The sequence below is a fragment of the Dermacentor silvarum genome, unplaced genomic scaffold, assembly GCF_013339745.2.
Source record: "Dermacentor silvarum isolate Dsil-2018 unplaced genomic scaffold, BIME_Dsil_1.4 Seq129, whole genome shotgun sequence".
In the NCBI taxonomy this organism is placed as follows: domain Eukaryota; kingdom Metazoa; phylum Arthropoda; class Arachnida; order Ixodida; family Ixodidae; genus Dermacentor; species Dermacentor silvarum.
This window is the reverse complement of record NW_023605697.1, coordinates 4884-18500: the sequence shown is the minus strand read 5'-3', so window position 1 is coordinate 18500 and position 13617 is coordinate 4884. Positions and strand designations below refer to the sequence as shown.

Here is a 13617-nt window from a genome sequence, read left to right as displayed (position 1 = left end):
AGTCTCTATAATTGGAACATAGGAAGGATTGTAAAGTTTCCATTTGCTATCACCACCATTCTTATTATTGGCAGGAATACTATTAGCACCATCATTAGTGCTGTTATTATTACCGCATATATAAGCAATAAATGCAAATACTGGCGGTATCGATGTTAAACGAAGACCATCTATTGTGGCTTTTGCAGTTTCTGAATCAGATCTAGTGGAATATTCTCCCCTATCAGATACTTTAAGTTTCTTAAATGTGCACAACAAAGCTTGCCCGACAACAAATGCAGCTGCACCATAAGCCCAATACAGTGCATTTGCATTTCTAAGCCATCTATCATGTGCAGGGGGTCCCGTATCACTGCACAATTCAGATCTTACGATATCTAAATTTGATTGAAGATATTTACGCAAAGTTCTAGTACCGCAAGATGCTGCTGATACGAACGAATGAAGTTGTGGGTGCCATTGCACGTTGTTTTTAAAAAGCAAATTTCTTGAATTAGCTAGATCGCTCAATTTTGTAATTGCGGGAAATTTAGTGTTTGTATCTATAGGTATGGGAAACCAAGCACCTGCACCAATTGCAATTGCGTCTGTATCTAATAACACGAATTTCTTATTATCCTGGATTACTGAAAATGCAGAGGCGGAATTGTTATCGGCTTTGTCTTTATATCTAATAATCGCATATTGATTCGTAGATAACCAATAGTACGGACTCATTAAGAAAAATTTACTACATTTTTTTCTATTGAATAATTGTGTTTGTACATATTTTTTCTACGTACGGTATGTAATGGCAAAATCAGGTCTATTCGTATCTCCATCATCGCTTACAGCCATTATTTTTTTTGGTAAATGAAACTTACAGATTAAACGTACATGAGTGTCGTTTTTTTTTCATCTATCATAACAAATGTATGATGACATCCATATACATTAAAGTTTTTACCCATTCACTCGCAATATCACTTTTATTTGGAGTGATATTGCTTTTTTACAATGTGGGAAAGCCTTACAAACGAGGATTCTTCTGTAACGACCAAACGCTATCGTATCCGTTTCGCAAAAGTACGGTGTCTTCGGTCGTACTATATAGTGTATGCAGTGTCGTTGCGTTATGTACCATCTTATTTTCCGAAATCATGTTGATATTAGCTAATCGTAATCGATCACATAACCATACTTTTAAATTATTTATTGCTAGGGTATATGGTGGTGCTTTAACGTTCGTAAATGGCGTGCTCATCAGTCATATAATTACCGATACTGCCAAATACAGCATCGGAAGGTTACGTCCTCATTTTTTCCAGTTATGTCAACCAATCGGTTACTCCGATTATTGTCATCCCAATTCGACTGCCTACATTGAAAATTATGAATGTAAGCCGACTTATAGTGGTTCAGATGCATCTTATGTATTAAAGAACGTCCATCTCTCCTTTATGTCTGGTCATTCATCTTTTGCTGCGTTTTGTTACACTTTTGCCAAAATTTATTTAATAACGACGACATCTCACCACACTTATTATTTATTACCTCTCAAATCGGTGTTTGCAACTGCAATCGCATGCGGGTCCATGTTTATTGCATATTCTCGTATTACAGATTATAAGCATCACTGGGAAGATGTTGCAGTTGGATATGCACAAGGATCTCTCGTTGCATTTCTTATTTGGTATTTTACAGATTATATTCTAACCACAACCATCATCACTGATAGCCATACGATTGAAAAACAGAAGATATATTTTTTTATTGAAGTATTTTTTTGTAATGTATTAAACAAAAAAAAACACACGCTCGACGACGAACGCGGGAGTTGTGACACGAGCACGAGGTGCAACTCGAGAGGAGCCAACCCACCTGCTGCGGAAGACGACTGCGATACGAGCACTTGAAAGAATATATTTGTCTTTATCTTTTTTGCGTCATATCTCATCCCGAGGTGCCCTTTCGCTTCAAAGAAGCGCTTAAAACGTATTTTTTTGTTATCCTTTTTTTTGCGTCATATCTCACCCCGAGGTGCCCTTTCGCTTCGAAGAAGCACTTAAAACGTATTTTTTTTATCCTTTGTTTTTTGCGTCATATCTCACCCCGAGGTGCCCTTTCGCTTCAAAGAAGCGCTTAAAACGTATTTTTTTTGTTATCCTTTGTTTTTTGCGTCATATCTCACCCCGAGGTGCCCTTTCGCTTCAAAGAAGCGCTTAAAACGTATTTTTTTAACACGAAAGTGTTTTATTCCGGGGTCCACCAAGACTTCACTGACGTATTTCCGTCACGGAAATACGTCATAGAACATAATACAAAGAAAGAAACCAGAAGAAAAAGTTCCACAAACATGCAAAATTTGGGAATCGAACCCACGACCTCTCGGTCCGCGACGATAGATCGCCGAGCGTTTAACCCATTGCGCCACAAACGCATTCGCAGAGAGCTACACAGAAGATATATTTTTTTATTGAAGTATTTTTTGTAATGTATTAAACAAAAAAAAAACACACGCTCGACGACGAACGCGGGAGTTGTGACACGAGCACGAGGTGCAACTCGAGAGGAGCCAACCCACCTGCTGCGGAAGACGACTGCGATACGAGCACTTGAAAGAATATATTTGTCTTTATCTTTTTTTGCGTCATATCTCATCCCGAGGTGCCCTTTCGCTTCAAAGAAGCGCTTAAAACGTATTTTTTTTTGTTATCCTTTTTTTTGCGTCATATCTCACCCCGAGGTGCCCTTTCGCTTCGAAGAAGCACTTAAAACGTATTTTTTTTATCCTTTGTTTTTTGCGTCATATCTCACCCCGAGGTGCCCTTTCGCTTCAAAGAAGCGCTTAAAACGTATTTTTTTTGTTATCCTTTGTTTTTTGCGTCATATCTCACCCCGAGGTGCCCTTTCGCTTCAAAGAAGAGCTTAAAACGTATTTTTTTAACACGAAAGTGTTTTATTCCGGGGTCCACCAAGACTTCACTGACGTATTTCCGTCACGGAAATACGTCATAGAACATAATACAAAGAAAGAAACCAGAAGAAAAAGTTCCACAAACATGCAAAATTTGGGAATCGAACCCACGACCTCTCGGTCCGCGACGATAGATCGCCGAGCGTTTAACCCATTGCGCCACAAACGCATTCGCAGAGAGCTACACAGACGCGCGTTATATATCTAACACTCCTCCGTGTACCCGCGCTCTTGCTCGGGGCGGTGCCGCCGCCTATGAGCAGAAAAGAGAAGTACTGCATTATGACACTAAAGCCCGGGATACATGGAGCGAACTTTCTCGACGAACTTCACGCGTCAAGTAACGACGCGGCGACACGACGCAGGATGTTTGCTGTGTTGCAATACATGCGGCGAACGCCGCCGCGCGTTGGCCGCCGTGTTGGCGGCGGTCCCGGCCGCCCGCTTCGAACTGAATTTGGCGTTGTCCTTGTAGAATTCACTTAGTTGGAAGCAAATGACTGCGTAAACGGCTTTCGCTTAGTCTCAGGCCGCTTCGACGACAGAGTATTATGGATAACCTTGAGTAGTTTTCGAGATCGCTTCTCGTTTCGAACGCGTCTAAGCCTAGCGAAAGAAATATCCGATGCCAACGCCATCTATCGGGGAAGTCGGGAGATAGGCATGACGACAGCATGTGGCCTCTGAGATCAGAAGATTTCTGTTGAAGGTTGTTGTAGAGAGCTTGCACTGCTTGTCTGTTTCCTCGCAGATCAGCGGATATGGGATGTACAAATACAACGCGATTCCTGAGAGATCATACTAGGAACTACTCAATCGGTGCAGAGACATGCAGACACGGCAACACCAACGCGATTGCAGACGACGCGAAAAGGCGCGCGCGCGCGAAACACCAGCATGCATTGCGACCGGAACTAGTGCCTCCTGATTGGCTGTCGTCCACCGCTGCGCGCTAGACGCTTCCGGCGGCGGCGTTCGCCCGACGAAAATGTTTGGACAGGCAGATCGGCTGCGGACGGCAAATTTCTTGACGCCGGCCGTCGGACGTTCGCCGCCCGACGAAGTTCTTCGCTCGGACGCCGGTTATTCGCTCCATGTATTCCGGCCTTAACGCGCACCGACAGTGAACGCTTCGGTGGTCTCAGTACTACGACGCCTCGATGCCAGCATTCGAAGGGACGCTGGCATCAAGAAGCACTACCAACGCCACCTAGGTGGCGTTCACCGTACTCAGCACAGCGGAGCGTGGCCTCCGCAATTAGCTCTGAAAATGTTTCTGAAGTTGATCGCGGAGGCTGCAATTACGACGCGCTGTACGCGCTGATTTGACTCGGTGACGATTCAGTTACGTGCTTTGTCTTGCGCGTTGTATTAGTGTGTCAGTTACGTGCTTCGTCTTTCGCGTTGTGCTAGCGTGTGCAGCGTAGTGCAGCTTCCATATGCACGACGGTTGCTCATGGTCATCGACGTTGGTAGTCGTGATGGAGGAGACGTGCCACCAGGCGTCAGCGTGGGTGCATCAACGCCTAAGGGCGCTTTAGCCACAAAACACCAATAGACATTATATATCAATGTGCAATAAACATTACACTACTTCTGTGAAGACACGTTTCACTTTCGTGTTCTATACCGATTCCTATATAAGAGGGATCAACCACATTTTTTTGTTATCCTTTTTTTTGCGTCATATCTCACCCCGAGGTGCCCTTTCGCTTCGAAGAAACACTTGCATTTACATCACATCTATCATATTTCGTCTTGAAGGTGCTTTCTTAGAAGCACTTCCGAAGATAGAGAAGAGAGCGCTGACTTTTTTTTCCTATACCCAATAAGTTCACAAAAAAAGATCACTGTGGATAGGATAAAAAGACGGAGAGTTTCTTCCGAAAGCTACATGTACATGATGAGTGGTAGAAAACGCAAGCGAGATGCATCCATACAATGCAGTAAAAATATTGCACAAGAAGATATACAAAGATCTACGGTGACTGAACAAGAAGAAGGTAGGTGAACTTTTTTTTACGTTTATTTTTTATTTTTTCCATGCACAAATACACCTATATGTTTTCTTTCTTTTTAATGTCTTCTTTATAGCATTGGACCTGCGGCAATCATCGAAACCTCCAATTAAGCTCTTTCGAGGTCATGATGATGGTGGTGAATGCAATAGTATTGACATTGTTGCTGATAAGACAACAAATGAGAAGATGCACTATAACAATGTCAACTCAACACTTTTTAATGACATGCTCATGGATATACCTACTCAAGAGTTACAATCCAAGCATGATTTTGATAACCCAATACGACCACAAATAATACGAGACCGGCCAGTTAATACTAATATCCATACATTTTCAATGCCAAAAGAGCAACAGATTGAGATGAGTCCATTTTCAGTTATGCATCAACAGCAATCAAATGATGAGGACGATGATGAAGATTATGAAGATAGCGATGAAGAAGTTCTGTTAATAGACGAAACGACAGCACCAGGTGGACTGTCTTCATCAAAAACAACGACATGTGTTACCGGAGAGTCGACAGCGACAGCACCAGGTGGACTGTCTTCATCAAAAACAACGACATGTGTTACCGGAGAGTCGACAGCGACAGCACCAGGTGGACTGTCTTCATCAAAAACAACGATCAGAGAGTGCAAGGTATCTACTTTTCGTTAGTGCTCTATTGTTTAGTAATATTAATTCGCTGATTTTTTTTAAAGAATACTTTGTTTTCTTTTTTTTAGGAGGACCGAGATCATTTCAAGAATGATGTTCCTGTTAATTTGATTGTATCGGAAGAGATTAGTGTTAATTGTGTAAGAACACAAACTAGTAGTTTGAAAATGCGTGTTTGGAAAGCACCATTACCTTATCAGCAGCCGTTAGAGAGTCTGTGTGAGTGTACTTGGAGATCCATTTCTACGCTTCACTTTCATGATAGTAAAGTTGCAATGGTAGACAAGCCAAGTCGTACAGAGTACGGAAACTCGGATTATATTAAACAAGCATATTCATCAGGAGCAGTTGTGTTTAATTGGATCAGTAATGAATTAAGCACCTTACAGTATATGGATTTCTTTCAAGCTGAAAAAACGCTAAGTGATATTGTGTGCGTGAAGGCAGGATTTAAGGAATCATCGACTGGAAATAGGTCAATGAAGGACTTGAATAGATTATCAGTAATGAACTATGCTGAAGACATACGAGAAGACGTTGAGCTAGATGAAGTTTTGCGCAACATTCATCCATCTGTTAAGGACAAAATTAATTTATGTATGGATGCTGCATCATCGGCTGTATTGAAACAACCGTATGTTGCTGCTGCCTGCACCGCTGATGTCACGGTATCACCTTGCACATATACAAATATAGATGATATTATGGAGTATATGCTGCACATTTTACCGCTTGCCATTAATGTTTCAAGCATTCGTTTTGACTCTTGCATGTTGACATCATCACTTTGGGAAAAATATGATAATCAAATACCAGTTAAATGTGACGGTCAAAAACGCCACATAAAATTGATGTTTGATAATTGCATAGTAAGTGCAAAGTGTGTGGGTAACATCATTAGCACTCTAATAATATGTGATTTTCATATAACTAGTACAGGATTTGGTAGTAACGTACCGTTGTGTTGCTATGAGGACTTTGACGTATATGTATTTCCATGGTTAGAGTCGCATTCTATTGTTTTTAATGTTATCAATGACTTTGGTGTTAACAAGTCCGTGTTTTCTGAGCTAGAGATGCTGTATGTTTTGTTTAGTAAGACCAAGAATCACAGAAAGCGAAAAGTGATAGATGAGTCTCTGAACGTGCAATATGGAGAACTTTACAAGCATTATATGCAAAAGTACATGATTATTGTGATTATGGGCATGCTGCGATATGGATCTGCGGGACGTTTTATGTATCGATTGGATAAAGCATATATCATTCACAACGGCTATGCAAAAATGCCACATATGGCCGGAAAGTCGTGGTTATGGGAGTGTTTGTCTACACACCAATTAGAACTTCGTGAAGTGAGGTCTTTCAAAGAGATTATATTCACGCATGGCTATAAAAAGTTAAATGGATCTCAAGTGCCCAAAAATATGATGATACATACTACCCGTTCTGACATTTCACCGGATGGGAATTGGGACTGCGAAAAATTTACATCAGTAAAGGAGGAGATATTTTCTTTTCTCGATACACGTCACAATAACAGTAATAGTACACTGGTGTTTAAATTGTGTAATGCCAGCAAACCTAACAGTAGAACTATGTACTTTAACAGTACTTTTACAGGTCCTACAAGGCTAACTGCAATCATGTATTTTAACTTGTATGATTTGTATGATCCTCAATACATGTATGATGTACGCCCAATCTCGTTTGTAACTGAATTGGTTGGTGAGAAGAATATTAGAGCTAATGTGGAGGTGCATATACAAGACTGTAAGCGCATTTTTGAGCTTTTTGATAAAGAAATAGTTTTGCAAATGCAGTAAATATCAATTTAAAGTATGATGAGCATCCGCAAGGAGTAATAGACATATTATCTTGCTTGAAAGATAGGGATGTTTCCATTTCTACGATGCCTTTGCAAACTTTAGAGATTGATCTGAGTGGATCGATTGATGTGAAATCAACTACTTTTAGAAGAGCTCTGAAAGAAGCTACTCAAGCATTGATTAAAAACAGACAATTGAAAGTTTACAACATTTTCTTTAATGATATTCCAATCACCAGTGAGTTACCCTGCCAAACATGGTCCGATACTTGGGAGGAATTTGGAATTTGGGTGTATAATGGAATTATACATCCTATTTTGAGGAAAGTTGTTAAATTTATCATGTGTTCGGATGTTTTGGACGAAGGGAAAGATCTGTTGTATTTAGCTAGAATTTACTATTCTCAGCAATGGTTTAGAACGTTAGTGTTACAACAAACGCTACACATCTCTAGTTGGCAAAGGCAGGCAATGTTACAATGTTGCATGATGTCTATAAAACAAAACATTAAGATTAAGAAACCGCTTGCAGAAAACAAGCAAGTGATGAAGGAATACTACAGCAACATATTATATACAATGTCAATGCAAGATTGCAGGCCAATGAAATGGAAATATCATAAACATATTTTGCAATACAGTGTATTGTGGGATATATACGAAAATGATAAGGCAAAGTACTACAATTATGGAAAATGTTTTAAATATGCACCTTCTTCTTTTTTGTTTGTATGATCTTGGATTGTGGAAAACGTGTGTATAAAAGATGATTCACTGTCATTGTTGGATGATTTCTTTATAGCCTGGTGAAAATGTTGTAACTTGATGCTGTAGAGATGCTGATGTTTTCGCTGCAGTTGCACCAAATAAAGGAAATATTGGTTCATCCTCGTTTACATTTTCTTCTTTTGCACGGCACAGTTTTGCCTCGAATGCAATACGAGCATCTGGCATTTGAGTAGCGTTTAACCACCACTGAGGGTGTAAAACGTTTGATTCTTGTGGTAATTGAAAATTGCAATGTTTAACGATAGTGTTTATGGCTCCATAAAGAGTCCTTGAAGCTATTGGGTATGAACAATTTGCAAATACTTCAGTAATAGCAAGAGGAACTGATAGTGAAGTTGTTAATGGATATATGCAATCAGCATCACCATTATACCGTTTATCTAAAATCAGTGCTTGCTGAGTAATGTTTCGAGCAGATTGTATGGAATGAGTTACTATATCTGTTTTCATGTCACTTATGGCTTTAGAATTAATCTGAAGTGTGGATCTAGACATTTTGTTATATTTATTAAAACCCGCGATAATGACACTACTCCACCTCTGATCTTGGGTAATTCACATAATGGCAAATGACGGAGACAATATGGTGTTATTGAACAATATTAGATGTATAACGAGTGAGGTCTTACGTAACAATAAAGATAATGAAGCGTTATTGAAAAACTGTAGGCACTTGCCGTGGGTAATTTTATCTACAATGATTAAGAGCAAACGTGCTTTATCCAAAATAATAAGTGATGACGGTGGTGATGAGTTGAAAAAAATTAAGCGTGTGATTTGGGTACTTTTATCCACAATGATTAAGTTTATGCGGCATTTGTCAGCACTGATAAATGACGACAGAAAACTTAGGTGTCTGAGCCGGATACTTTTATCCACAATGATTAGTAAAAGTGGTCAAGACAATAAGCCGTTATTGGAAAAAAGTATGCGTATTTTATCCACAATAATTAGGAAAGACAATGGGGCGTTACTGGAAAATAGTATGCGGTTTTTGTCCACAATGATTAAGAGTGATAAATACAATGGACCGTTACTCACAATGATTAACCGTGAACCATCACCCACTAAGAGACGCTTTGTCTTTAAATGATTACGAGTGCAATGGATATTAAATAAAGATTTGGATGTTCTTTTTTATTGCGTCATTTGCAAAGAAAAGAGATTGCAAAGAAAGGATATTGCAATGGAGATATTAAACTCTGCATGGGCGATAACAAACAAAGATTATGCTACAGGAGCCTTTATTTGATTAGGGGAGAGGGTGAAATAGGATAAAAAGACCTGCAAGCACACCTGAGAGCACTCATTCCAGCAATCTGTGCTTAAAAAAGCAATAGTGACCATGCCAGTGGTTCTTTCTGAAGATGAAGAAGATAATAACGATTTGGATGCTACAAGTATGTGCTGTGAAGAACATAGAGTGGAAACGTTTGCTAGTTGGCCACACGTGACTCCAACTCCTAGAGCTATGGCCCGAGCTGGATTTTACTTCATGCAACAACTAACTACGGATGCAGTGAGATGTATCATATGTAAAGGAATTCTCAAGTTGTGGTGTACTACAGATGATCCAGTAGTGGAACATGCTAAACATTTTCCCGATTGTGTGTATATCAACGAATTGTGCAGAGGACAAGACGTATGTGGATTATATGACGATTTTGGGATAGTATCTATTGTTGGAACTCCAATATATCCACAATACTCCACACTGGACTCAAGATTGAAAACGTTTAGCAAGTACAAATGGAATAATATCAAATCTCCTTTGGAACTTGCACATGCGGGTTTCCTATTCACTGGTTATAAGGACCTGGTGAAGTGTTATTTTTGTGGCGGTGCTTTGTGCGATTGGAAAGTAGAAGATATTGCATGGAAAGAACATGCTAAATGGCTACCCCTCTGCAACTTTATGTTAAAGATAAAGGGATACAAGTATGTTAATAAATGCCGAAATGGTGATGTAGCAACCAACGATGAAGAAGAAGGAGGAGAAGGACGAAATTGGAGGAGAGTACAGGCACCAATCATTCCACCGCCAAGCAACCGTTCTGCTATTATTGATTATGAATCAGAATCAATAATGTGGATGGAATCACGTCTTATTAATGAATATATCGAGATAATGGAATTGTCAAAAAGTCAAGTAAACACTACCTTGATGGCTACTATGCAATTGCAAAATAGCGGTTTCGCAACTATCAAGGATGCTTTTGAAGTTGTGGTACAATTTCATCATGACATCATTAACAACAGAAAGGAGGATGGTGATGGAGACGAAGAGGAAAAGAAATGCAAATTGCAGTGTAAAGTGTGCATGGAAAATGAAGCAAACATGGCAATTCTACCTTGCGGACATCTGTCTACGTGTATACGATGCATCTCCAACTTATCCAACTGCCCAATATGCCGTAACACCATCAAGGGCATCATCAAAGTCTTTTTATCGTAAAGAATAAAAAAACAATAAATAATGTTGTGTTTATTTAAATCTACTCACATCCTTTATTATTTTTAGGGGTGAAGTGTGGATTGAAGTGTGTGAAGTGCAAGAGTGGATTAACAGCTCAAACACAAAAATGAGATTTTTTTATTTTTTTTTATTTTCCACACATATATTTTTCTACTTTTTTTACTTAAATACGTAAGTGCAAACATCACATGTACAAGGATATGTCGATGCACGTGACATATTGTCCATTGGGTATGACAAATAAGTGTAAGTTCCTGGTGGTACTGGTCCAAAATGCCGTTTTTCTAGGACCAATAATAATCCGGAAACATCACTTAGTATCATATCTGGTATTTTCTCATGTAGAAAATTGTCCTCGTGAGTAACAGAATCCATCCCGATGTTTGCTAATTTGCCGGTGTGATCCAACGGACGGTGTACTGTTGCATTAGCTGGAGGTATTCCTTTAAAATCATCACTATCAGTGCGCCATTTGGCATTATGAAAAGAAGCATACATTATCTTCTTGCTTGGTGGGTTATCGATGTCACTATCATCGTCGGTAGTGAGAATGGTATTTTTTTCCTCTTGTGCAGCAGCATTAGCTGATTCTGTACCTCCTCTTCGGTCCCCTTCAGTAGCGTCTTCTTCTTCTTCATCATCATCATTATCATCATCAGTATCAGTCTCTTCTTCATCTTCATTATCAAGGTCTTCATTATAAGATGAATGTTCAGCTATTCTTCTTCTTTCATCATCATCTTCTTCGTCACTATAAAAATAAGGAGACTTTGCATATTGCGTGTAATGCAACTTCTTGTGCATGTAGTGCTTGTTTTCACACGTACGCGCAAGTTCTAATATCAGTATGTTCCTCATCTGTAAACCATTAACCGCTCTAAAATCCACCCAGAAATTCATACCATCACCAAAGTATGTATTCAAAATGTCGATGAGTATAAATGTATTTGGCATTTCAATATAGTCAAACGTCAAATGCGTTCCATGCATATACAGCATGTACAAATTGCACACGTTAGTCATGCGATCGAGAAATGTTCGCTCGGCCTCCGCTCGTGCCAAAGCCATCACTATTTCAGTTTCGTACTGTTCCTTGATTATAGCCTTATTTTCAGCATCTCCACTTCTCTTCCTTTTCTTCGTTCCGTCCTTTCTTCTATCAACAGTATCGTCACTGTCATCGTTATCGGTAGCTGTAGTGGTGGTTGTAGATACGGCTGATAACATGAGAGTACGTTCGTGGAAGCAAGGAAACTTTATGTCCATTCCTGAACACTCATATACATGTGAAGAGAATTTTAATTTTGAACCTACATTCTTGATCACTCTATTTGGTTGCAGCACTTTGTAAATTTCCATCGGTGCTTCTTCTATCGAGTTTGCGATGTGCCACAAAATTGGTGGTATACAGGCTATGTCGTGCTTGCGCATATTGATGGAGTGATAGTCCACAAATTGCAATACGTGAGAAATATACTCTTTCTTATTATGACTGTAGATGTACATAATTCCATCAACAGTAATAATTTCACGAATACTGATGCCAATGTCTAAAGTCACCAAAAATGGTACCTGGATGCTTGAGTGCTTAGCTCGATCTATATATTTTTCGTGGATTACTTCTGTGTAATACTTGTTGTGGAGCAAATTCACTGTTTCCACAGTCGTGCATTGATACGGGCTTTCGGATGTCACATTCGAGTGAGGAATTGAATTATACAGACCAAGTCCATCTTCTGATTCTGCTTCCGAGGTAAACACGCGTAGAAGCGTAGAGGGCTTATATTCGGGCTCTATGCAAGACCAATGATACATATACAAATTCTTGGATGCAACATATCCGAAACATTGCAGTCTCAGCGTATTCATAATGTCTACATCCAGTCTAATGTCTACATGATTTTGCTTTACGTGTTCACGATTTGCCATGTTAATTATCAAACCAGAAATCACAATTGACGTTACCTGATGATGATTCGGAAACCGTACGTGATTTGCTGGTGTATTAATACAAAAGTGCATGTATGCTTTATCAACGAAAACGTCCTTATTTATCATCGTATCCATCATGTGCATGATATGTTGGGGTGGATTTGAGCAATGTATAGGCGGGTACGTCTTATTTAAGATGTTAAAGTCTGGAGTTGGCAGCTCATTGTCAATCCATTGAAATATCACTATACTGGACACTTTCAGGTAACGTAGTGCTTTCAGAGTTTGAACTACAAATTCTTTGTTAGGAGCAATTGTACGAGATAAGTCAAGTCTGAAACACGTCTTCTGACTTCGCTGTTGGTTGATTCTATCAATTAAAGTACCTAGTCGATGATATCTAGTCCTGCACAAATATCGAATGTTTAGCAGAAATGGATGACATGGATTGGCCACAAATGCTTGTTCCAACTTCGTTCCATCAAACTGCAAATTATGCAGTTGTTTATATCGATATATTTGGAAACTGGAATAGACGCCAAAACTTTAGAGACTATATTGCTGATGGGTTCATAGAATAAGAAGAAGTAGACACCTCTTCTATGCTTAGTACTTCTTCATCTCCAATAACCACCGCCACCAATGCTAAAACTGCTCCCCCTTTCTTTTTTGAATACGTGGAAGATGCTCCTGTTGCTGCATTAAAAGAATATGGACATGCCATTGAACAACTTGCAATGTACCGTGGTTACGATCCAGATCATTTATTTGTTAAAACAGTTCCTGGAGTACAAGATGTGTTTGTGGTACCTTTAAAGTGGAGAACATTATTTAGCTTTCTAGTACCTAAACACGTCAATGTACTGACTCTAGCTTACAATTGGACTGCCACCGGTAGTACTACGAAGCTTATCGAGCAACCCGAACATACTGGATTACCAATGTCTTTATCTAA

At 39.4% G+C, this 13617-nt stretch overlaps 3 protein-coding genes across 3 annotated transcripts; all 3 read left to right on the top strand.

Annotated features, from left to right (window-relative positions):
* The first annotated feature begins 914 nt into the window (after window positions 1–914).
* Window positions 915–2212, top strand: LOC119434561 (phospholipid phosphatase 1-like). The gene has a single exon (XM_037701699.2). It carries the CDS (start codon window positions 915–917, stop codon window positions 1893–1895), a length of 981 nt encoding a protein of 326 aa, XP_037557627.2. The 3' UTR covers window positions 1896–2212.
* A 2638-nt stretch (window positions 2213–4850) lies between these two features.
* LOC119434562 (uncharacterized) lies at window positions 4851–7463 on the top strand. Its single transcript, XM_037701701.2, has 3 exons — window positions 4851–4959; window positions 5051–5619; window positions 5706–7463. Exons 1-3 carry the CDS (start codon window positions 4851–4853, stop codon window positions 7461–7463), a joined length of 2436 nt encoding a protein of 811 aa, XP_037557629.2.
* Window positions 7464–9599: 2136 nt separating this feature from the next.
* Window positions 9600–10709, top strand: LOC125941719 (baculoviral IAP repeat-containing protein 7-B-like). Its single transcript, XM_049659529.1, has one exon. The coding sequence runs from the start codon at window positions 9600–9602 to the stop codon at window positions 10707–10709; it is 1110 nt and encodes a 369-aa protein (XP_049515486.1).
* Window positions 10710–13617: the final 2908 nt, after the last annotated feature.